Raw genomic sequence first — 24,641 nt, forward strand, 5'->3', positions numbered from 1 at the left:
ACAGAATTGATCATAATCTATTTGTCCATCCATCAGGACAAAATAAAGGAAAGAAAGTAGCAAAAAGTACTATTGCCAACTGGATCAAGAAAGCGATAGCAGAAGCATATCTTGCTCAAAATAAAACTCCTCCAGTGGGAATCAAGGCTCATTCGACTAGATCAACCTCAGTCTCCTGGGCAGAAAGAGCAGGTGCATCAACAGAGCAAATCTGCAGGGCAGCTACATGGTCCTCGTTGCATACTTTCTTCAGACATTACAGACTAGACGTAATGCCCAACAAGGATTTAGCCTTCAGCGAGAAAGTACTCCAGGCCGTTGTCCGTCCCTCCCTAGCGCCAAAATTAGTTGGTATTCCTCCGTATGCTGTCGTGGAAGGTGACTAGAGAAAATAGAATTATTCTTACCGTTAATTCGGTTTCTAGGAACCTTCCACGACGGCGCTAGTTCCCTCCCGGATTTAAATCTGGGATTCAAGGTAAACCGGTGCTATGGTTTTCAGTTATAAGTCACTGGTGAGAGGGAGGTGGGAGGGCCTTTTAACCTCTCCATTTCCTGTTCCCCATTAGGGCAAAGAGGCAACCTCCGTATGCCGTCGTGGAAGGTTCCTAGAAACCGAATTAACGGTAAGAATAATTCTATTTTCTCACTTTCTTCCCTCTGTTCCAGCATCTGTTCGGAATCTTGTTTGTTTGGTTCACTTCACATTGTGTTTATTGTGTATATTACAGGAAATCCCCAAATATAAATACCATATAGTGTCCAATATGTATCCCCCTCACGTCCCTCATCTGTTTGCTAGAAGTCAATATGCGGCTGAATGAAGAGAAGTTCCAAGTACGTGAAATGGGCAGTTTCTACCCCATGTGGATGGATTTATGACAGACCCGTTCAGATGAGTAGGACAAGAAGAGAAATCTCTACAGCAGATCTGTGGCATTGCCAGTAAAGATATGTAATATTTGTGCATCGTGGAAAACAAAATTCAGGCCTCATACATTGCCAGTAAAAATACATTTTTTATTCAAATAAATAGTTGCATCTAATATTATGGTTTGTGCTGTATGTAAATCCAAACGAAGCAGAAGCAGCATTAAGTGGTATCCCTGTATAACGTATCATTGTTCAGGCATTCAACAAACCTCATCATGTAAAACATTTCCATATTCCCCTTAAATGTAGTTAAAAGTTCAATTTTGTTTAAATAGAAACAAAGTCCCCACAGAACATCTTAATAACAGTTAGAAAAAAAGTCTCTGGAGTTGTGATCCGACTTAAAGCAGAAAGTGCAGATGTCGCCACCAAACAGTTAAAAAAACAAGGTTCTGTAGAAATTGTTCTTTGATGAGAGTCAGCACTTTAAGAGTTCATTTGTGCTGGTCGCAGGTTCTGGGACCACCTCTCCCTTCATGAATTCATCCTGGAATAAAAGGAAATGGCCTTTAATAATATGATACCAGTAGAAAATGCTTAGAATTTTGTTAAGTGGGTTGTATGTGACTAAATGAGAACAAGTTGTAAGTGGTCAGACATGGCTGCGTTTATACCAACACATACAGTCCAGAGGTTGTGCTGCAGCTCCTTACTGTTCACACAGATGTATTACCACACAAAACCCATGGACAACAGTAGTGCCAACTCAGGAAGAAAAGCAGCTAGGTTCTCTCTAAACCTGGACAATCCCTTCCAAAATAAAGCACCAGGCTTGTCCATGGGTGGTGTGAGAAATTGCAGCTTAGGCTGGGTTCACATTACAGGCGTCCGTTTGACGGAATACTTTACACTGCGGCATAACGTGGTGTAACGTAGTCCGTTAACGCCGCCATTTAGTCCAATGTCGGACGCATCGCTAGCGCACGCCCACAATGGGCGCGTGCCAGCGATGTGCCATCATTGAATGACAGAGCCTGGGATGCGGGCTGCAGCGTTTCCGGGTCCATCACTGCTAGTGAAGATAAAGCATCTGCTAGCTCTATCTGCGCTAGCGCGATGACATATCGGCACTTGCGTTAACAGCAGCCCGTTCACGCATGTGTTGAACGGGCTGCTGTTAACGCAATGTGAACATGGCCTTACCTAGTTAACCCATTCTTGCTCTGTGCTACAATTATGCCCAGGCCTAAGGGCAATAAGAGCCAGCAGCAATGGGTAAGTGGTTTGACAGAGGGAGAGGGCTCCTAATGATAAGTATTCTCTTATGAGCAGTTAACCCCTTCATGACCCAGCCTATTTTGACCTTAAAGACCTTGCCGTTTTTTGCAATTCTGACCAGTGTCCCTTTATGGGGTAATAACTCAGGAACGCTTCAATGGATCCTAGCGGTTCTGAGATTGTTTTTTCGTGACATATTGGGCTTCATGTTAGTGGTAAATTTAGGTCAATAAATTCTGTGTTTATTTGTGATAAAAACGGAAATTTGGCGAAAATTTTGAAAATTTCGCAATTTTCACATTTTGAATTTTTATTCTGTTAAACCAGAGAGTTATGTGGCACAAAATAGTTAATAAATAACATTTCCCACACGTCTACTTTACATCAGCACAATTTTGGAAACAAAATTTTTTTTTGCTAGGAAGTTATAAGGGTTAAAATTTGACCAGCGATTTCTCATTTTTACAACGAAATTTACAAAATCATTTTTTTAGGGACCACCTCACATTTGAAGTCAGTTTGAGGGGTCTATATGGCTGAAAATACCCAAAAGTGACACCATTCTAAAAACTGCACCCCTCAAGGTGCACAAAACCACATTCAAGAAGTTTATTAACCCTTCAGGTGCTTCACAGCAGCAGAAGCAACATGGAAGGAAAAAATGAACATTTAACTTTTTAGTCACAAAAATGATCTTTTAGCAACAATATTTTATTTTCCCAATGGTAAAAGGAGAAACTGAACCATGAAAGTTGTTGTCCAATTTGTCCTGAGTACGCTGATACCTCAGATGTGGGGGTAAACCACTGTTTGGGCGCACGGCAGGGCTTGGAAGGGAAGGAGCGCCATTTGACTTTTTGAATGAAATATTAGCTCCATCGTTAGCGGACACCATGTCGCGTTTGGAGAGACCCTGTGTGCCTAAACATTGGAGCTCCCCCACAAGTGACCCCATTTTGGAAACTGGACCCCCCCAAGGAACTTATCTAGATGCCTAGTGAGCACTTTAAACCCTCAGGTGCTTCACAAATTGATCCGTAAAAATGAAAAAGTACTTTTTTTTTTTTTCACAAAAAATGTCTTTTCGCCTCAATTTTTTCATTTTCACATGGGCAGTAGGATAAAATGGATCCTAAAATTTGTTGAGCAATTTCTCTCGAGTACGCCGATACCTCATATGTGGGGGTAAACCACTGTTTGGGCACACGGCAGGGCTCGGAAGGGAAGGCGCGCCATTTGACTTTTTGAATGGAAAATTAGCTCCAATTGTTAGCGGACACCATGTCGCGTTTGGAGAGCCCCTGATGTGGCTTAACAGTAGAAACCCCCCACAAGTGACCCCATTTTGGAAACTAGACCCCCAAAGGAACTTATCTAGATATGTAGTGAGCATATTCAACCCCCAAGTGCTTTACAGAAGTTTATAACGCAGAGCCGTGCAAATAAAAAATAATTTTTCTTTTCTCAAAAATGATGTTTTAGCAAGCAATTTTTTATTTTCTCAAGGGTAACAGGAGAAATTGGACCCCAGTAATTGTTGCGCAGTTTGTCCTGAGTATGCTGGTACCCCATATGTGGGGGTAAACCACTGTTTGGGCACACGTCAGGGCTCGGAAGTGAGGGAGCACCATTTGACTTTTTGAATACAAGATTGGCTGGAATCAATGGTGGCGCCATGTTGCGTTTGGAGACCCCCTGATGTGCCTAAACAGTGGAAACCCCTCAATTCTACCTCCAACACACCCCTAACCCTTATCCCAACTGTAGCCGTAACCCCAATCACAACCCTAACCCCAACACACCCCTAACACTAACCACAACCCTAATTCCAACCCAACCCTAAGGCTATGTGCCAATGTTGCGGATTCGTATGAGATTTTTCAGCACCATTTTTGAAAAATCCGCGGGTAAAAGGCACTGTGTTTTACCTGCGGATTTACCGCGGATTGCCAGTGTTTTTTGTGCGGATTTCACCTGTGGATTCCTATTGAGGAACAGGTGTAAAACGCTGCAGAATCCGCACAAAGAATTGACATGCTGCGGAAAATACAACGCAGCGTTTCCGCGCTGTATTTTCCGCACCATGGGCACAGCGGATTTGGTTTTCCATATGTTTACATGGTACTGTAAACCTGATGGAACACTGCTGCGAATCCGCAGCGGCCAATCCGCACCGTGGGCACATAGCCTAATTCTAAAGGTATGTGCACACGCTGCAGAAAACGCTGCGGATCCGCAGCAGTTTCCCATGAGTTTACAGTTCAATGTAAACCTATGGGAAACAAAAATCGCTGTACACATGCTGCAGAAAAACTGCACGGAAACGCAACGGTTTACATTCCGCAGCATGTCACTTTCTGCGAATTCCGCAGCGGTTTTACAACTGCACCAATAGAAAATCGCAGTTGTAAAACCGCAGTGAAATGCGCAGAAAAACCGCGGTAAATCCACAGCGGTTTAGCCCTGCGGATTTATCAAATCCTCTGCGGAAAAATCCGCAGAGGACCAGAATACGTGTGCACATCCCGAACCCTAACCCTAAGCCTACCCCTACCCCTAGTTCTTACCCCAACATAAGTGAAAAAAAAAAATTCTTTATTTTTTTTTTATTGTCCCTACCTATGGGGGTGACAAAGGGGGGGGTCATTTACTATTTTTTTTATTTTGATCACTGAGATATAACCTCAGTGATCAAAACTCACTTTGGGGGGGGGGGGGGGGGGTATCAGAGCACGGGAAAAAAAAAAAAATAAAAAAAAAAAAAAAAAAAAAAAATCGCTGTGCGGGGGGGGGGGGGGGGGGGGGTGATCGGAGTGCGGGGGGGGGGTTGGATTGGAGCACGGGGGGTGTGATTGGAGCACGGGGGGAGCGGACAGGAGGACGGGGGAGCGGAGCACAGGACGGAGGGGAGCGGACCACAGATCGGGGGCTGGGGGGGCGATCGGTGGCGTGGGGTGGGGGCACATAAGTGTTTCCAGCCATGGCCGATGATATTGCAGCATCGGCCATGGCTGGATTGTAATATTTCACCAGTTTTTTAGGTGAAATATTACAAATCGCTCTGATTGGCAGTTTCACTTTGGCAGTTTCACTTTCAACAGCCAATCAGAGCGATCGTAGCCACGGGGGGGGGGGGGGTGAAGCCACCCCCCCTGGGCTAAACTACCACTCCCCCGGTCCCTGCAGGCCTGGTGAAATGGGAGTTAACCCTTTCACCCGATCTGCAGGGACGCGATCTTTCCATGACGCATATGCTGCGTCATGGGTCGGAATGGCACCGACTTTCATGACGCAGCATATGCGTCAAAGGTCGGGAAGGGGTCAATGTTATTTACAATACGTTGGCACATCAGTCATTGGAAGGATACTGAAATCCACAATACATCAAAGGCAAGAATATATGTGGCACTTCAGAATGTATTTATCTACAGTGGGTACAGAAAGTATTCAGACCCCTTTAAGTTTTTCACTGTGTTTCATTGCAGCCATTTGGTAAATTCAAAAAAAGTTGTTTCCCCCCCCCCCCTCAATGTACACTCTGAACCCCATCTTGACTGAAAAAAAACAAACATAGTAATTTTTGCAAATCTATTAAAGAAGAAGAACTGAAATATCACATGGTCATAAGTATTCAGCCCCTTTGCTCAGTATTGAGTAGAAGCACCTTTTGAGCTAGTGCAGCCATGAGTCTTCTTGGGAATGATGCAACAAGTTTTTCACACCTGGATTTGGGGATCCTCTGCCATTCTTCCTTGCAGATCCTCTCCAGTTCCATCAGGTTGGATGGTGAACGTTGGTGGACAGCCATTTTCAGGTCTCTCCAGACATGCTCAATTGAGTTAAAGTCAGGGCTCTGGCTGGGCCAGTGAAGAATGGTCACAGAGTTGTTCTAAAGCCACTCCTTTATTTTAGCTGTGTGCTTAGGGTCATTGTCTTGTTGTAAGGTGAACCTTCTGCCAAGTCTGAGCACTCTGGAAGGGGTTTTCATCCAGGATATCACTGTACTTGGACGCATTCATGTTTCCTTCAATGACAACCAGTCATCCAGTCCCTGCAGCTGAAAAACACCCCCATAGCATGAAGCTGCCACCACCATGTTTCACTGTTGGGATTGTATTGGGCAGGTGATGAGCAGTACCTTGCTTTCTCCACACATACCACTTAGAATTATCACCCAAAAGATCTATCTTCATCTCATGAGACCAGAGAATCTTATTTCTCATAGTCTGAGAGTCCTTCATATGTTTTTTTTTTTTTTAGCAAACTCTATGCGGGTTTTCATATGTCTTGTACTGAGGAGATATACACTTAGGAAGGAAAACAAGGATCATCCCCGCGCTGCCGCAAGAAGAATTCCAGAAATTGTAAAGGTTTCAACGTAGTTTATTCTACGCATTTCAGAGGTTCAGATGACCCCTTCATCAGGACATACCACAAATATTGTACTCTCATTTGGTCTGACATGCACTGTGAGCTGCGAGGTCTTATATAGACAGGTTTTCAGTCAAGATGGGGTGCAGAGTATACATTAATAAGAAAGAAAATGAACTTTTTTGAATTTACCAAATAGTTGCAATGAAACAAAGTGTGAAAAATTTAAAGGGGTCTTAAAATACTTTCCGTACCCACTGTACATAGGAGACTCATCTCACACATCAATTGTACAGGGAAATAATTATAATGAACGTTTCAGCACATCTCAGACTTTGGTCACTTAAATGGCAAGGGTAATAGAAGTAGAAAGAAATGGCAGCAGGTGCAGGTTCCTGTGATGTCTCACCATTTTACCGCCCTCGAGATACCGCTGCCAAGGCACAAGATGGACTGAAGCATCTGCTATAATTATCCTTCAACAAAAATGTACAGTCGGTGTCTGTGAGACAGCAGAGATCACTCCCTCTGAGGATAGAGGGTCCCACCTCACGGTAGAAAGTGACAGAACCCACCTTGTCATAGATAACTCTCACAAGTAACGAACAGCTCGGACAAGTCGCAACTTCTTCTCCATTTTCCAGATCTTCCTAAAATACCCAAAATAATAGACTCAAATGTCACAAATACTACGACATGCAGAAAAGGCACACATAATACATGAAGTAACGAACAGATAAACTACACAATCGCAAGATACCAAATATAACAGGTAAATAGGGGCCACAGATCAACAGCAGGGGTCAACTGAGGTTCCCAGCAAAAAAGAGAAAGCCAAGACACCTGCATGGAAGACAGGCAGCGGGCACTAGGCGGCTGATACTCCTTTTTAGATGTAAAGACCACCATAGGCCCATTTTTATTATTAAAGAAGTATAGTGGACAATGTCTGATAAAGGCCTAAACCACCACCATTTCCCTGCATTCTATCAGGCCCTTTTTTGAGGCTTAGGGATTGCTGAATAAATAATTAGCTGCAAACCCTGCAGGCACGCTATGTAAATCAGAGTGACTAGTAGGGTGGGGGTGCTCATTTTCCCAGACTAATTGCTCCCTCTCATCATGTAAAGCATGGGTGAAATCCGCGTCACTGTTGCCTACATGTGCAGTGGGAGCGTACACAGGACTCCATTGCACATTCTCAGGGAGGGGGAAGAGATCTGCAAAGGAGCAAATACACTGAAAAGTCGCTTCCCATTTAAGAACTTGAGATTAACCCTTTGATATCAGTACATTTTAGCTGGTTAAATCAATATAATCTAATTTGCTATTGAAGGGATTTGCATTTTTCTTGATAGATGGGAATTTTACCAGGGTCGCACACAATACTGCACAAGTATTTAAGTCAGCCCCGAAATTCTTCTTAAAGCTATAGGGTGTTGTAGGAGATTTAACCCTTATGACAACCAGACTAGTACTGTGCCTGAGAAAATATTCATATGCAAATGAGGAGGCCTTGGTGCTGCTCTGCCTCATTATTTCCATATTGGGGTCCTTCCTCCCTTCCCAGAGCGAGCCCTGTGTGAACCCTGCTGGCATGTCCGCTGTCGCCCCCGTTCTCCCTGGCTCCTTTCTTCTGGGTGTTTAAGCCTCTTACTTTGCATTTTCCCAGTAACGGGTACAATGCTCGTCTGGTTGTTACAGGGGCCCCTACTACACCGTATAGCCCATTTAAAATGCATTTTGGGGGTGACGGACCCCTTAATTACTCCATATTTCTGGAGCTTGAAATGGCACACTGGTACAATTGTCTGTGGCAGCAGTGGGCGCACACACACACACTCCGGCTTCCATACAACTGAGGGAGGTAGCCCAGCACCACCGCTCCAGTCACATAAGGGGACACAAGACCCCCTTTCTCTAAATCTGTGGGGTCCCAGAAGCCGCCCCAGCATGTATACAGTTATCTGCCAGCTTAGAGACAAACGTCACTAGTGAGATCGCCCCTTTTCCCATTGTGAGGACATGGTCGCTGGGGAATATAGTAATTGGTAGTCGGCACCGCGCCCTGTGATGCCATGGCTTATTGCCAGCATGGCAGACGGGCAGCCTACGCCTCTCCATGCTGCTGTCAGACTGGGAAGATGGCACATGGTGGGGAGAACAGAAGAGCAGTCCTGTACATGGAGGAGCCCACTCACACATTCCTATAGGACTCTGCCTCTATGCCATGTGGCCACACGGCGGCGCTGGCACCGTACCTTAGTAATGGCGAACCTGTCACCACACGGACAGGGGTAGTAATAGGTCTCAGTGTCCTCGTCATACTCGAAGTCCTCGATCTCCACCTCGTCGAGGTACACCGCCATCCCGGCACCAGCACGGGGAATCACAGCGCGTCACACCTGGCTGCTGGCACACAAGCCTGCTCCCTAGATACTCGTGTCACCGCCCGTCTCCGAATTAATACGTCATCCACTCATTTCCGACATAAGCAGTCAGCCATTTTGGATCCTGGCAGTGGCCTATAAGCGCTATCTATACACCTTTCCTATCACTAGGTGGCGCTGACATACCAGTAAGCTCCAGCTCTCTAATACAGGTCGCTCTAGCTGCAGAAAAAAAAGACAAGACGTGGTAACATTCAAGGCCTTGTCTCACATTGGTAACACTTTATGTTTTTCAGAAATGGTCTTGCAGGGAAACTGTCAGTTACAAGCAGACCATGGAAATGATTGGCTGCCTGTGTAAGAGAGGCCTAAATTACCTATGTGCTCTGCTTATATGGAGCAGGGAGGTCGTGTTGCTAATGCTCAGGGTAATCTGGAAGACCCCCTCACCCCACCTGTATCCCCACTTCCTGTCAGGGTGATGAGCTCTTCAGTAATTATTATTATTATTTGGCCGGCGTCACACTCGGCGTAAGACAATACGGTCCGTATTTTACGGCCGTAATACACTGAAAAGTCCCCAAAATAGTGGTCCGTATCTCCTCCATAGGCAGGGTGTGTCAGCGTATTTTGCGCATGGCATCCTCCGTATGTAATCCATATGGCATCCGTACTGCGAGATTTTCTCGCAGGCTTGCAAAACCGACATACGGATGTACAAGGGATCCATGTGCTCAAAAAAATAATACCGTATATACTCGAGTATAAGCCGACCCGAGTATAAGCCGACCCCCCTAATTTTGCCACAAAAAACTGGGAAAACTTATTGACTCGAGTATAAGCCTAGGGTGGAAATGCAGCATTTACCGGTGAATTTCAAAAACAAAAATAGATCATTATTTCCCCATAGCTGTGCCATATAGTGCTCTGCACTGTTCATATTGCCCCATAGCTGTGCCATATAGTGCTCTGCACTGTTCATATTCCCCCTTGGCTGTGCCCCATACAGTGCTCTGCACTGTTCATATTGCCCCATAGCTGTGCCATATAGTGCTCTGCACTGTTCATATTCCCCCTTGGCTGTGCCCCATACAGTGCTCTGCACTGTTCATATTCCCCCTTGGCTGTGCCCCATACAGTGCTCTGCACTGTCCATATTCCCCCTTGGCTGTGTCCCATACAGTGCTCTGCACTGTCCATATTCCCCCTTGGCTGTGCCCCATATAGTGCTCTGCACTGTCCATATTCCCCCTTGGCTGTGTCCCATACAGTGCTCTGCACTATTCATATTCCCCCTTGGCTGTGCCCCATATAGTGCTCTGCACTGTCCATATTCCCCCTTGGCTGTGCCCCATACAGTGCTCTGCACTGTTCATATTCCCCCTTGGCTGTGCCCCATATAGTGCTCTGCACCGTTCATATTCCCCCTTGGCTGTGCCCCATATAGTGCTCTGCACCGTTCATATTCCCCCTTGGCTGTGCCCCATACAGTGCTCTGCACCGTTCATATTCCCCCTTGGCTGTGCCCCATATAGTGCTCTGCACCTTTCATATTTCCCCTTGGCTGTGCCCCATATAGTGCTCTGCACCGTTCATATTCCCCCTTGGCTGTGCCCCATACAGTGCTCTGCACCGTTCATATTCCCCCTTGGCTGTGCCCCATATAGTGCTCTGCACTGTCCATATTCCCCCTTGGCTGTGCCCCATATAGTGCTCTGCACTGTCCATATTCCCCCTTGGCTGTGCTCCATACAGTGCTCTGCACTGTTCATATTCCCCCTTGGCTGTGCCCCATACAGTGCTCTGCACTGTTCATATTCCCCCTTGGCTGTGCCCCATATAGTGCTCTGCACCGTTCATATTCCCCCTTGGCTGTGCCCCATATAGTGCTCTGCACTGTCCATATTCCCCCTTGGCTGTGCCCCATATAGTGCTCTGCACTGTCCATATTCCCCCTTGGCTGTGCTCCATACAGTGCTCTGCACTGTTCATATTCCCCCTTGGCTGTGCCCCATACAGTGCTCTGCACTGTTCATATTCCCCCTTGGCTGTGCCCCATATAGTGCTCTGCACCGTTCATATTCCCCCTTGGCTGTGCCCCATATAGTGCTCTGCACTGTTCATATTCCCCCTTGGCTGTGCCCCATACAGTGCTCTGCACTGTTCATATTCCCCCTTGGCTGTGCCCCATATAGTGCTCTGCACCGTTCATATTCCCCCTTGGCTGTGCCCCATATAGTGCTCTGCAGCGTTCATATCTCCCCATAGCTGTGCCCCATATAGTGCTCTGCAGCGTTCATATCTCCCCATAGATGCTCCACATAAATCTGTGCCATGGCCGCTGCTGCTGCAATTTAAAAAAAAAAGCCATACTCACCTCTCTTGATTGCAGCTCCCGGCGTCTCGTTCCGGCGTCCGGTGCCGGCGTTTCTCCGCTCTGACTGACCAGGCAGAGGGCACCGCGCACACTATATGCGTCATCGCGCCCTCTGACCTGAACAGTCAGAGCGGAGCGACGCCGGGAAGATGGAGCGGCGCCCGGTGGCTGGAACGCGGACAGGTGAATATTACATACTTACCTAGTCCCAGCGATCCTGGCGCTCCCTCTCCCTGTCACAGCTGGTCTTCGGTGCCGCAGCTTCTTTCTCTATCAGCGGTCACCGGCACCGCTGATTAGAGAAATGAATAGGCGGCTCCACCCCTATGGGAGGTGGAGCCGCCTATTCATTTTTCTAATGAGCGGTCCCACGTGACCGCTGAAGAGGGGAAGAAGCTGCAGCACAGAAGCCCGTGGGACGGCAGGGACAGCGCGAGGATCGCTGGAAGCAGGTAAGTATGCCTCAGCGCCCTCACCCGCCGACCCCACCGCTACCGTGACTCGAGTATAAGCCGAGAGGGGCACTTTCAGCCCAAAAATTTGGGCTGAAAATCTCGGCTTATACTCGAGTATATACGGTATATATATATGTTAGTGAGACACACATATATATACAGTTAGGGCCAGAAATATTTGGACAGTGACACAAGTTTTGTTATTTTAGCTGTTTACAAAAACATGTTCAGAAATAAAATTATATATATAATATGGGCTGAAAGTGCACACTCCCAGCTGCAATATGATAGTTTCCACATCCAAATCGGAGAAAGGGTTTAGGAATCATAGCTCTGTAATGCATAGCGTCCTCTTTTTCAAGGGACCAAAAGTAATTGGACAATGGACTCTAAGGGCTGCAATTAACTCTGAAGGCGTCTCCCTCGTTAACCTGTAATCAATGAAGTAGTTAAAAGGTCAGGGGTGGATTCCAGGTGTGTGGTTTTGCATTTGGAAGCTGTTGCTGTGAGCAGACAACATGCGGTCAAAGGAACTCTCAATTGAGGTGAAGCAGAACATCCTGAGGCTGAAAAAAAAGAAAAAATCCATCAGAGAGATAGCAGACATGCTTGGAGTAGCAAAATCAACAGTTGGGTACATTCTGAGAAAAAAGGAATTGACTGGTGAGCTTGGGAACTCAAAAAGGCCTGGGCGTCCACGGATGACAACAGTGGTGGATGATCGCCGCATACTTAATTTGGTGAAGAAGAACCCGTTCACAACATCAACTGAAGTCCAGAACACTCTCAGTGAAGTAGGTGTATCTGTCTCTAAGTCAACAGTAAAGAGAAAACTCCATGACAGTAAATACAAAGGGTTCACATCTAGATGCAAACCATTCATCAATACCAAAAATAGACAGGCCAGAGTTAAATTTGCAGAAAAACACCTCAAGAAGCCAGCTCAGTTCTGGAAAAGTATTCTATGGACAGATGAGACAAAGATCAACCTGTACCAGAATGATGGGAAGAAAAAAGTTTGGAGAAGAAAGGGAACGGCACATGATCCAAGGCACACCACATCCTCTGTAAAACATGGTGGAGGCAACGTGATGGCATGGGCATGCATGGCTTTCAATGGCACTGGGTCACTTGTGTTTATTGATGACATAAGAGCAGACAAGAGTAGCCGGATGAATTCTGAAGTGTACCGGGATATACTTTCAGCCCAGATTCAGCCAAATGCTGCAAAGTTGATTGGACGGCGCTTCATAGTACAGATGGACAATGACCCCAAGCATACAGCCAAAGCTACCCAGGAGTTCATGAGTGCCAAAAAGTGGAACATTCTGCAATGGCCAAGTCAATCTCCAGATCTAAACCCAATTGAGCATGCATTTCACTTGCTCAAAGCCAGACTTAAGACGGAAAGACCCACAAACAAGCAAGACCTGAAGGCTGCGGCTGTAAAGGCTTGGCAAAGCATTAAGAAGGAGGAAACCCAGCGTTTGGTGATGTCCATGGGTTCCAGACTTAAGGCAGTGATTGCCTCCAAAGGATTTGCAACAAAATATTGAAAATAAAAATATTTTGTTTGGGTTATGTTTATTTGTCCAATTACTTTTGACCTCCTAAAATGTGGAGTGTTTGTAAAGAAATGTGTACAATTCCTACATTTTCTATCAGATATTTTGTTCAACCCTTCAAATTAAACGTTACAATCTGCACTTGAATTCTGTTGTAGAGGTTTCATTTCAAATCCAATGTGGTGGCATGCAGAGCCCAACTCGCGAAAATTGTGTCACTGTCCAAATATTTCTGGCCCTAACTGTATATATATATATATATATATATATTAATATTTCATCCAGCGCGAGATAGCTTAAAAGCCGGTAATTCAATTGCCGGCTTTTGCTATCTCCTTCCTAAACCCGACATGATATGAGACATGGTTTACATACAGTAAACCACCTCATATCCCCATTTTTTTTGCATATTCCACACTACTAATGTTAGTAGTGTGTATGTGCAAAATTTGGCCGTTCTAGCTATTAAAGGGTTAAATGGCGGAAAAAATTGGCGTGGGCTCCCGCGCAATTTTCTCCGCCAGAGTAGTAAAGCCAGTGACTGAGAGCAGATATTAATAGCCTGGAGAGGGTCCATGGTTATTGCCCCCCCCCACCCCGGCTAAAAACATCTGCCCCCAGCCACCCCAGAAAAGGCACATCTGGAAGATGCGCCTATTCTGGCACTTGGCCACTCTCTTCCCATTCCCGTGGAGCGGTGGGATATGGGGTAATGAAGGGTTAATGCCACCTTGCTATTATAAGGTGAGATTAAGCCAGATTAATAATGGAGAGGCGTCAATTATGACACCTATCCATTATTAATCCAATTGTATGAAAGAGTTAAAAAAACACACGCATTATTGAAAAGTATTTTAATGAAATAAACACACCGTTTGTTGTAATATTTTATTGTACGCTCAATCCACTGGCTGAAGACCCTTGCTCTGTGACAAAGAAAAAATAATAAACCAACAATATACATACCTTCCGAGGATCTGTAACGTCCCACGTTGTAAATCCATCTGAAGGGGTTAATTTTTTTTACAGCCAGGAGCTCTGCTAATGCAGCTATGCTCCTGACTGTAAAACCCCAGCGAATGAATGGAAACTAGGTCAATGACCTGTAGTTACCTTCATTCGCGGTGAGGCGCCCTCTGCTGGTTGTCCTCATATGAACTCGAGCCTGGGAACTTTTCTGAATTTTTCCCACGCTCGAAGGACATCCAGCAGAGGGCGCCTCACCGCAAATGAAGTCCACAATACATCAAAGGCAAGAATATATGTGGCACTTCAGAATGTATTTATCTACAGTGGGTGCAGAAAGTATTCAGACCCCTTTAAGTTTTTAACTCTTTGTTTCATTGCAGCCATTTGGTAAATTCAAAAAAAGTTTTTTTTTCCCCCTCAATGTACACTCTGAACCCCATCTTGACTGAAAAAAAACAAACGTAGTAATTTTTGCAAATTTATTAAAAAAGAAGAACTGAAATATCACATGGTCATAAGTATTCAGACCCTTTGCTCAGTATTGAGTAGATGCACCCTTTTGAGCTAGTACAGCCATGAGTCTTCTTGGGAATGATGCAACAAGTTTTTCACACCTGGATTTGGGGATTCTCTGCCATTCTTCCTTGCAGATCCTCTCCAGTTCCGTCAGGTTGGATGGTGAACGTTGGTGGACAGCCATTTTCAAGTCTCTCCAGACATGCTCAATTGAGTTAAAGTCAGGGCTCTGGCTGGGCCAGTCAAGAAAGGTCACAGAGTTGTTCTGAAGCCACTCCTTTATTTTAGCTGTGTGCTTAGGGTTATTGTCTTGTTGGAAGGTGAACCTTCGTCCAAGACTGAGGTCCAGAGCACTCTGGAAGAGGTTTTTGTCCAGGATATCTCTGTACTTGGCCACATTCATATTTCCTTCAATGGTAATACTAACCAGTCATCCTGTCCCTGCAGCTGAAAAACACCTCCATAGCATGATGCTGCCACCACCATGTTTCACTGTTGGGATTGTCTTGGGCAGGTGTTGAGCATTGTATGGTTTTCTCCACACATATCGCTTAGAATCATCACCAAAAAGGTCTATCTTCGTCTCATCCGACCAGAGAATCTTATTTCTCATAGTCTGGGAGTCCTTCATGTGTTATTTAGCAAACACTGTGCGGGCTTTCATCTGTCTTGCACTGAGGAGAGGCTTCCATAGGGCCATTCTGCCTTTGCATGGACGACGCTGAGATGTCGGGGGCTTGTGCAGGGATCCCGGGCTCTTGCATCATAAAGCCAGCGGCCCATCTAAGGGCTTATTCTAAGGGAGAGGAAGGCAGCCTGTTGTGAATTCCGCTCTTGGGCTCCCTCCGGTGGTTGTAAGTGGCACTTTTGTGAGTTCTGCTCTTGGGCTCCCTCTTGTGGTTTCAAGTGGTATGGCTGCTCCTTGGAGTTAGCTGTCATCAGCTGCCTCCACTTATCGTCTCTTCTGCTCGGCTATTTAGGCCTGGCTGTTCCTTCAGCCAGTGCCACTTGTAAATGGTTCCTGGTTGAATTCACATCTTTTTGGATTTCCCTGTTATCCTGACCAGTTCAGCAAAGCTAAGTTTTTGCCTGCGCTTTTCTGTTCACAGATTGTGGACTTATCCGTTCAGTGCTTTCTATGTTTGTCCAGAGTTATCAGTATGAATTAATTCTGTCTTGCTGGAAGCTCTGGGAAGCAGATTTGCCCTCCACACCTTTAGTCAGGTGTGGAGATTTTTTGTAAACGCTGCGTGGATTTTTGTAGTGTTTTAATACTGACCGCACAGTATTCCATCCTGTCCTATCTATCAAGCTAGACTGGCCTCCTGTGCTCATCCTGGTTTCATTCTGTGTATGTCTTTTTCCTCTCCACTCACAGTCATTATTTGTGGGGGGCTAATCTATCCTTTGGGGATTTTCTCTGAGGCAAGATAGTTTTCCTGCTTCTGTCTTTAGGGGTAGTTAGCTCTTAGGCTGTGACAAGATGCCTAGGGAGAGTTAGGAGCATTCCACGGCTACTTCTAGTGTTGTGTTGAGCTTAGGGACTGCGGTCAGTACAGTTACCACTTCCTTCAGAGCTCGTTCCATGTTGCTCCTAGACCACCGCATCATAACAGCAGCCCATCTAAGGGCTTAGGCTGCCGTCACACTAGTAGTATTTGGTCAGTATTTTACATCAGTATTTGTAAGCCAAAACCAGGAGTGGGTGATAAATACAGAAGTGGTGCATATGTTTCTATTATGCTTTTCCTCTATTTGTTCTACTCCTGGTTTTGGCTTGCACATACTGATGTAAAATAGTGACCAAATACTGCTATTGTGATGGCAGCCTTATTCACACATCAGTATTTGGTCAGTATTTTGCATCAGTGTTTGCATGCCAAAAACAGGAGTGAAAAACTGCAGGGAAAAACTATAATTGAAAGATTGACACCTGCTGTGTGTTTTGGAAAAGTTCCTGGTTTTGGTATGAAATTACTAATCAAATACTGATGTGTGAATAAAGCCTAACGTGCAGAATGCACGCCCCTCTCTGATGGCAAAAGACTCAGGTACGGGCCCCCTTCCTCTGCTCGTAGTGGAGATGCTGCCGCTGGTTCTGTTAGAGAACAAGACATTTCAGCAGCTGACTGGGCCCCCTCTCCTTCAGGTCCCCTGGGCAGCTGCACAGGTGGTGTGTCTGCCCCTGCCTTAAGCCTTATGTATTTGCTGTGCTCTAGTAACATCAGGGAGACTTTATTATTTGCTATCTTTTGTTTTGCTCTTTTTGCTGATGGTGTTATTTGTAGAATGCAAGCTGTTGTGAATTCTGTGGCAGAGCTCCCTCCTGTGGTCACAAGTGGTACTTCGGCTGATTCTCTCTGTGAGCTTCCGTTGGTGGAGGAAAGTGGTACTGCGGCTTCTGAGTTTCCTTCCTCAGGTGATGTGGTGAAGTCGTTAGGTGCTGCTCTATTTAACTCCACCTTGTGCTTTGATCCTGGCCTCCAGTCAATGTTCTAGTATTGGACCTGTTTCCTCCTGGATCGTTCCTGTGGCCTGCTGCTCTGCATAGCTAAGTGCCGCTTTGCTATTTTGTTTGCTGTTTTTTTCTGTCCAGCTTGTCTATTTGTTTTTTCCTGCTTGCTGGGAGCTCTGGGACGCAGAGGGTGTACCTCCGTGCCGTTAGTTCGGTACGGAGGGTCTTTTTGCCTCCTTTGCGTGGTTTTTGTAGGGTTTTGTGTTGACCGCAAAGTTACCTTTCCTATCCTCGCTCTGTTCAGAAAGTCGGGCCTCACTTTGCTAAATCTATTTCATCTCTACGTTTGTCTTTTCATCTTTACTCACAGTCATTATATGTGGGGGCTGCCTTTTCCTTTGGGGTATTTCTCTGAGGCAAGGTAGGCTTATTTTCTATCTTCAGGCTAGCTAGTTTCTCAGGCTGTGCCGAGTTGCATAGGGAGCGTTAGGCGCAATCCACGGCTGCCTTTAGTGTGTTGGAGAGGATTAGGGATTGCAGTCAGCAGAGTTTCCACGTCTCAGAGCTCGTTCTATGTTTTTGGGTTATTGTCAGGTCACTGTATGTGCTCTGACCTCAATGTCCATTGTGGTACTGAATTACCTTATCATGACAGCAAGCCCCCAAACGCAGAGGTCTTCTTCTCTTTGTACCAATTTGTCATTCTTAGTTTATGTGCTCTCAGTGATATCTGTATCTTATATGTAACCTCTCATGTACAGCACCATGGAGTCAATGGGTCTATATATATATATATATATATATATATATATATAGTTGGAGCGCCCCCAGACACAGGGCCACGCGTTTCGGTACCGGGCCTCTCTGGTTCGGTTCTGAGGCTGTCACGGTGGCTAGACCCGGTCCGTGACCCTGCTAAGGGGCGTCCAATGATAGTGGTGAAACAGTCTGTCAGTGGTTCGTGACGCCACCTGTGGTGTTCGATCAGGGTGGCCGACGCTGCTATGGGGTCCACTGGGGTGATGGAATGGCAGCTGGATGGTATACCTTCCCACAGGTGAAGTATGTCCCCAGGGCTTCCCAGTGGTGTAGGTGGCGATGGTGTGAGGTACAGTCAATAACGAGGACACAAGGTTGCAGTCTCTTTACCTCTTTACTGAAGGCTTCAGGATCCTCAATCCAGAGTACGTTTAACAGGGCTCTCAGAGACCGGCCGGTCCGATGGGCACATCCAGAGTTTCCTTCGCAGATGGAAATCGTTGCCTACCACTAGCGCCTGTGTGTTGTAGTCCTACCCTGCTGAGCATTTGGAATAGTCCTCACAACTGCTGTTCTCGTTCGTTCGTTCTCTACAGCTCTCTCTCGTTCTTTGGTTCCAGATGTTACTAGTTTCTAACGTCCCCCAGGTATATTATGGCTAGGACGCCACCCGTGTGATGGGAAGGCTTGGAGGTCTTCCGGGACCCTAGAGACGCCCCTCTCCCAATGTTGCCCCCTATGTCTTCGTAGGTGAAGAAAGGTAGACAGCCAACCTATGATTAACTGTCCAGCGGAGTTTGAAGTAAGGCCTGAAGTCAGTTCCTCCTACGGTGTTCCGGCCACTGACTACGCGCCTCAGTGAGATGTTGCCTCTCTCTCTCTCTCGGCACGACTCTTACTGGCTCTCCTTTGTGCTTGATCTCGTTTACACGGTTCCACAATATCCTTCCCTTCGTGTCTCTTTCTTAGGATACCGCCGCAGGGTGTGCAGGCGCGGTTCTGTTACGTTCTGTTCTCTTTGCTAGGCACCTGCCAGGTTCCCACGCCTGACAGGACCCCCTGTGCCTTCTCCCTGCAACACCCCCTGCCACGGGATGTTGCCTGGTTCCAACCCAGTCAGCGCTTCTGACTAACTTCCACCCCAGCCCCTAGTTTTACCAGTGTGAGGAGTGGCCCAATAAATAAAGCCTTTTTCTCCCCCTAGTGGCCGGAGTGTGAAGTGTAATGTGTTCTGGTGATACCAGGTCAGGAGAACTCCTTAGTGCCATCAGACGTACCGCTACTCCCCTTAGCGGCAGAGTGCCATACTGCAATGACCAGGTCTCTGGGGCGCTGCACTCCCCCCCGGTTAAATCCAGTACTCCTGGACTGGGAAGAAGAACAACAATATAATACAGCAAAAGACATACAAATTTTTGAAATGCTTAGAACAAGTAAATAGAAAAGGTGCTTCCCTTTATGGGAGGTAAGGACACTTGAACGTCACAAACAAAAACAAGGTTAAATATTTTTAAATAACATTTTGACTATAAATAACTCTCAGTACCCAGCCGGGTATTCTACTAAGTGCAAACTCTGAACAATAAGTTAACTTTTCCTTTAAGGGCGTACACTCTGAACCCACTAAAGGCCTACCATAAAATGCTATATAACTCAACTTCTCTTTCCGTTCCAACTTCACCAATGCAGGACCACCTAGCTCCTTGGCTGGGCCTACTGCCATTGTGCCGACCATCTTTCTACATCTCTCAGGAGGACTCTCTCTCTAACCCCTATGGGTTCACTTCAAGCTTTCCTGTCCTCAATCTTTATTAACATTATCAAACTTTCTAAATTTTAACATTATTAACGTTTCAACTTTTATTAAGGCAATCATGTAAACATTCCCTTTAAGAGGGACCCAAGTCTCTAGTAAGTAGTGCAGATTCTCTCTCTGTCTGCAAGTCCACTGAAAGCAAGACCTTCTGCGTCATGTCCATCAGCATCATCTTCGCAAAGTTTTCTTTCACTTGTAAAACCAGTAGGGAGCACCTTTAAGAAGGTGCAAACTATATACAAAAACAGTTTTGAATCATTCACCGTCCATGATCCGGCAGTCTTTGGAAACAATGATGAACTTTGTGCAAAAGTAGAAAAAGCAATAGAAAACAACAGGGATCCCGGGTAAACAAAGGGATCCCTAGGAGTTAACCCTGGATGGGTTTAAAGTAGCAGCAACAGCAGGAAACAGTTAACTATATACATAATCAGGTTTTCGAGGTTTAGTGCTGTAATAGGTGACCCGACATCAGCCGGTGGTGACCACGTCCCGGCCGGGGGAGGTCTGGCCCTGTGTCACCGTCCAGCACCGTCTCCATCGGATCAGCAGCGGTCTGGGCACGAGCGGTGATGCCGGTGGCACACTCCGCAAGCAGGACACCACGTCGGGGTGGTAGTGCTGGGCCCGGTGGGGTCAGGGGTCAGTGGGGTCCCGCCACCAGTTTTGGTCGTGATCGTAGATGGCGCCACCACCAGCGCACAGCGTTTGACTCTCTTAGCATACCACCCTCGCTCACTCCAGTGGTGGGTGTAGGTCACATGGTCCCCTCTGTACAAGTTTCGAAGTGGAGGTACGCTGCGGGACTGGGGTTCCACGTTGCAGCTAGTCACATAGACCTCGGTCAGCACATCCAGAGTTTCCTTCGCAGATGGAAATCGTTGCCTACCACTAGCGCCTGTGTGTTGTAGTCCTACCCTGCTGAGCATTCGGAATAGTCCTCACAACTGCTGTTCTCGTTCGTTCGTTCTCTACAGCTCTATCTCATTCTTTGGTTCCAGATGTTACTAGTTTCTAACGTCCCCCAGGTATATTATGGCTAGGACGCCACCCGTGTGATGGGAAGGCTTGGAGGTCTTCCGGGACCCTAGAGACGCCCCTCTCCCAATGTTGCCCCCTATGTCTTCGTAGGTGTAGAAAGGTAGACAGCCAACCTATGATTAACTGTCCAGCGGAGTTTGAAGGCCTGAAGTCAGTTACTCCTACGGTGTTCCGGCCACCGACTACGCGCCTCAGTAAGATGTTGCCTTTCGCTCTCTCGGCACGACTCTTAGTGGCTCTCCTTTTTGCTTGATCTCGTTTACACGGTTCCACAATATCCTTCCCTTCGTGTCTCTTTCTTAGGATACCGCCGCAGGGTGTGTAGGCGCGGTTCCGTTACGTTCTGTTCTCTTTGCTAGGCAAAGAGAATGCCAAGAGTGTGTAAAGCAGTCATCAAAGCAAAAGGTGGCTACTTTAAAGAACCTAGAATATTAGACATAATTTCAGTTGTTGCACACTTTTTTTTGTTAAGTATATAATTCCATATGTGTTAATTCATAGTTTTGATGCCTTCAGTGTGAATGTACAATTTTCATAGTCATGAAGATACAGAAAAATCTTTAATTGAGAAGGTGTGTCCAAACTTTTGGTCTGTACTGTATATATATTGTAAAGCTGCAGTAGCATTGTACGCAGTGAAGAAGCAGTGACCCACAAATTCAAACACAAAAGTCTCTTTTAATGTGTTTCTTCACAGCATTAAAGTCCAATTCACATAAATGCATATAACTTCAGTGGATATTATCAGTGACCAGTTTACACTAGTTCAAAGCAATACATATCACATGGCTTTAGATTTGCTGTCCCTAAACAGGCCAGACTTCCCTTGTCCAGTTTCCCTGGGCGACCACACGCCATCTCACAGTCTCTATACCAGAGGCGTAGCTAGAGCTTTTGCCGCTCGGGGCTGTTCCCGAGTTTGGCGCCCCCCCCCCTCCCCCGGCTCAATACACACAAAGGTTACCAAAAATGGTTTTCCTGTTTTGTAGAACTTAAACTGGGCCTAATGGTGTCACCCCCACATGCCAAACCTGTGACTTAATACCACCACACCATGACCAGGCCGCATAGTGACCAAATAATACTACATACAAGGGACAAATACCACAACACCATTTCCAGACCACATATTACCACCACATAGTGACTGAATACTACAATACTGATCAGTAATAAAAAAAAAACCACAATACTATCACCATAAGTGCCACTATTCACAGGAGATCTGTACTTAGTATGCAGTGTCTGTGTAGAGGTAATACAGAGATCACTGGTGACATTATACACAGGACCTCTATATAGTATACAGTGTATAGTGTCAGTGTATAGGTAACACTGACTCACCAGTGACGTCTCTAGGTGAAGTCCTTCATCTTTCATCCAGCACAGACCGCCATCATTCCTTCCAGCCAGGACTCGTTTCTGCAGGAAATAACACAGTTATCTCGAGCTCCGCTTGCAGAACACATTACTTAATTTTTCACAACTTCTACATTACATCACATGAAGAAAAAAAGGTGATATAGTGTCACTCTGCACAGTAACAGGACCGCCCCCCCATTTAAAACAGTATACTCAAAAAATAAAATAAATACATCACTGCAGTAATAATATCCCTTAATTAGCCCCTATGGTAACACTATTCCCCACCCTGGCCCCGTTTATCTCATTCCTGGCTCCAGCCATATGTTCTCGCATCCTGCCCTCATGAGTATCCATTCTACACCATATGATCTCCCCATCCTGCCCCACCAGCCTCCATCGTATCCGTCCTGCCCCATGATCCAATCCTGCCCCATGATCCAAAACTGCCCCGTGTCTCCAATCATGCACCGTATCTACATTCTGCCCATGCCTCAAGTCCTGCCCCCAGTGTGTCCAGCAATCTGCCCCAGTGTGTCCAGCATATTACCCCCAGTATGTCCAGCAATCTGCCCCAGTATGTCCAGCACTGCCCCCAGTGTGTCCAGCAATCTGCCCCAGTGTCCAGCAGTCTGCCCCAGTGTGTCCAGCATATTACCCCCAGTGTCCAGCATTGCCCCAGTGTGTCCAGCATATTACCCCCAGTGTGTCCAGCAATCTGCCCCAGTGTCCAGCATTGCCCCAGTGTGTCCAGAAGTCTGCCCCAGGGTCTCCAGCATTGCCTCAATGTGTCCAGAAATCTGCCCCAGGGTCTCCAGTATTGCCCCAGTGTGTCCAGCAATCTGCCCCATGGTCTCCTGTATTGCCCCAGTGTGTCCAGCATTCTGCCCCATGGTCTCCTGTATTGCCCCAGTGTGTCCAGCATTCTGCCCCATGGTCTCCAGTATTGCCCCAGTGTGTCCAGCATTCTGCCCCATGGTCTCCAGTATTGCCCCAGTGTGTCCAGCATTCTGCCCCATGGTCTCCAGTATTGCCCAGGGTGTCCAGCATTCTGCCCCATGGTCTCCAGTATTGCCCCAGTGTGTCCAGCAATCTTCCCCATAGTCTCCTGTATTGCCCCAGTGTGTCCAGCATTCTGCCCCATGGTCTCCAGTATTGCCCCAGTGTGTCCAGCAATCTGCCCCATGGTCTCCAGTATTGCCCCAGTGTGTCCAGCATTCTGCCCCATGGTCTCCAGTATTGCCCCAGTGTGTCCAGCAATCTGCCCCATGGTCTCCAGTATTGCCCCAGTGTGTCCAGCAATCTGCCCCATGGTCTCCAGTATTGCCCCAGTGTGTCCAGCATTCTGCCCCATGGTCTCCAGTATTGCCCCAGTGTGTCCAGCAATCTGCCCCATGGTCTCCAGTATTGCCCCAGTGTGTCCAGCATTGCCCCCAGACAGAGTCAGACATAAAGAAAAAAAAAGAAAGTAAAATCCTCACCTCTCCCGTTCCTAGCGCAGGTCCGGTGCAGCCAGTCAGCGTCTTTCCGGCTCTGCGACGCTCAGGACAGAGAGGCTGAGCGGCGCGCACAGTAGTGACGTCATCGCGCCCTCTGCTCTGAGACGTCGCAGAGTCAGAGGACGCTGCAGCTGCCGCAGGAACCAGGAGAGGTGAGTATTAGAGCGGGGGGCAGGGGCCCGGGGGTGGGGGGAGCCTGGTCGTGGCGGCGGACGGCGCCGCCCGAAGATTTAAAGGGGCGTCTTTTTTTTTTTCTCTCTCTCCTCCTGCAGCGCCGGCTGCCCCCCGCATTGTGCCGCCTGGGGCGGACCGCCCCCCCCGCACCCCCCTTCCTACGCCACTGCTCTATACGTCTCCGTACACACAGCCTCATATGTTGCAGACACTACTCACGCCAGCCCTCCTCTGACTAGTTCTCGTGGGTGTCCTGCATCGATGTATCACAGTCTCTTACAGACTCATTACTCACACAGTTGTACACAGTTCAGGATATCCTCCGGATAGCAGCCGGGCACCATATCCACCTGTTTGCAATCATTACACATGCTAGTCCTCTTTCGGGTACAGGACATCCACCTTCGGGCACAGGACTATCCACATCCAACTCCTACGGGCGCAGGATATCCACCTCCGGGCACAGGACTGTCCACATCCGAGACCAGTACCATGGACGACTTGCATCTCTGTGTACGCTGCGGGTACCAGGCTATTCAGCTGCCCTGGTTGCTGGCTCTGCTGGCCTCCATGCACTCGGCAGACCTGCACACACCAGACTGACTCTGACGAGCACCTTGCACACCTGGCCTCTCCTGGCCAGACACCTGACACACCCATACCCCTTACTGCAGGGCTTTTAAACACACACAAGCCTGTGGCCTTCAGCCACCTGGAAAACCTGGACTGGAGATCCGTGAC

At 47.1% G+C, this 24,641-nt stretch overlaps 1 protein-coding gene across 1 annotated transcript; it reads right to left on the minus strand.

Moving 5' to 3' along the window:
- Nucleotides 1-999: 999 nt before the first annotated feature.
- On the minus strand, nucleotides 1,000-8,992 carry DPH3 (diphthamide biosynthesis 3). The gene is made up of 3 exons (XM_069757643.1): nucleotides 8,784-8,992; nucleotides 7,098-7,172; nucleotides 1,000-1,420 (listed from the first exon to the last, which is right to left on the minus strand). Exons 1-3 carry the CDS (start codon nucleotides 8,889-8,891, stop codon nucleotides 1,352-1,354), a joined length of 252 nt encoding a protein of 83 aa, XP_069613744.1. The 5' UTR covers nucleotides 8,892-8,992; the 3' UTR covers nucleotides 1,000-1,351.
- Nucleotides 8,993-24,641: the final 15,649 nt, after the last annotated feature.

This window comes from Ranitomeya imitator, chromosome 3 (genome assembly GCF_032444005.1).
Source record: "Ranitomeya imitator isolate aRanImi1 chromosome 3, aRanImi1.pri, whole genome shotgun sequence".
In the NCBI taxonomy this organism is placed as follows: Eukaryota; Metazoa; Chordata; class Amphibia; order Anura; family Dendrobatidae; genus Ranitomeya; species Ranitomeya imitator.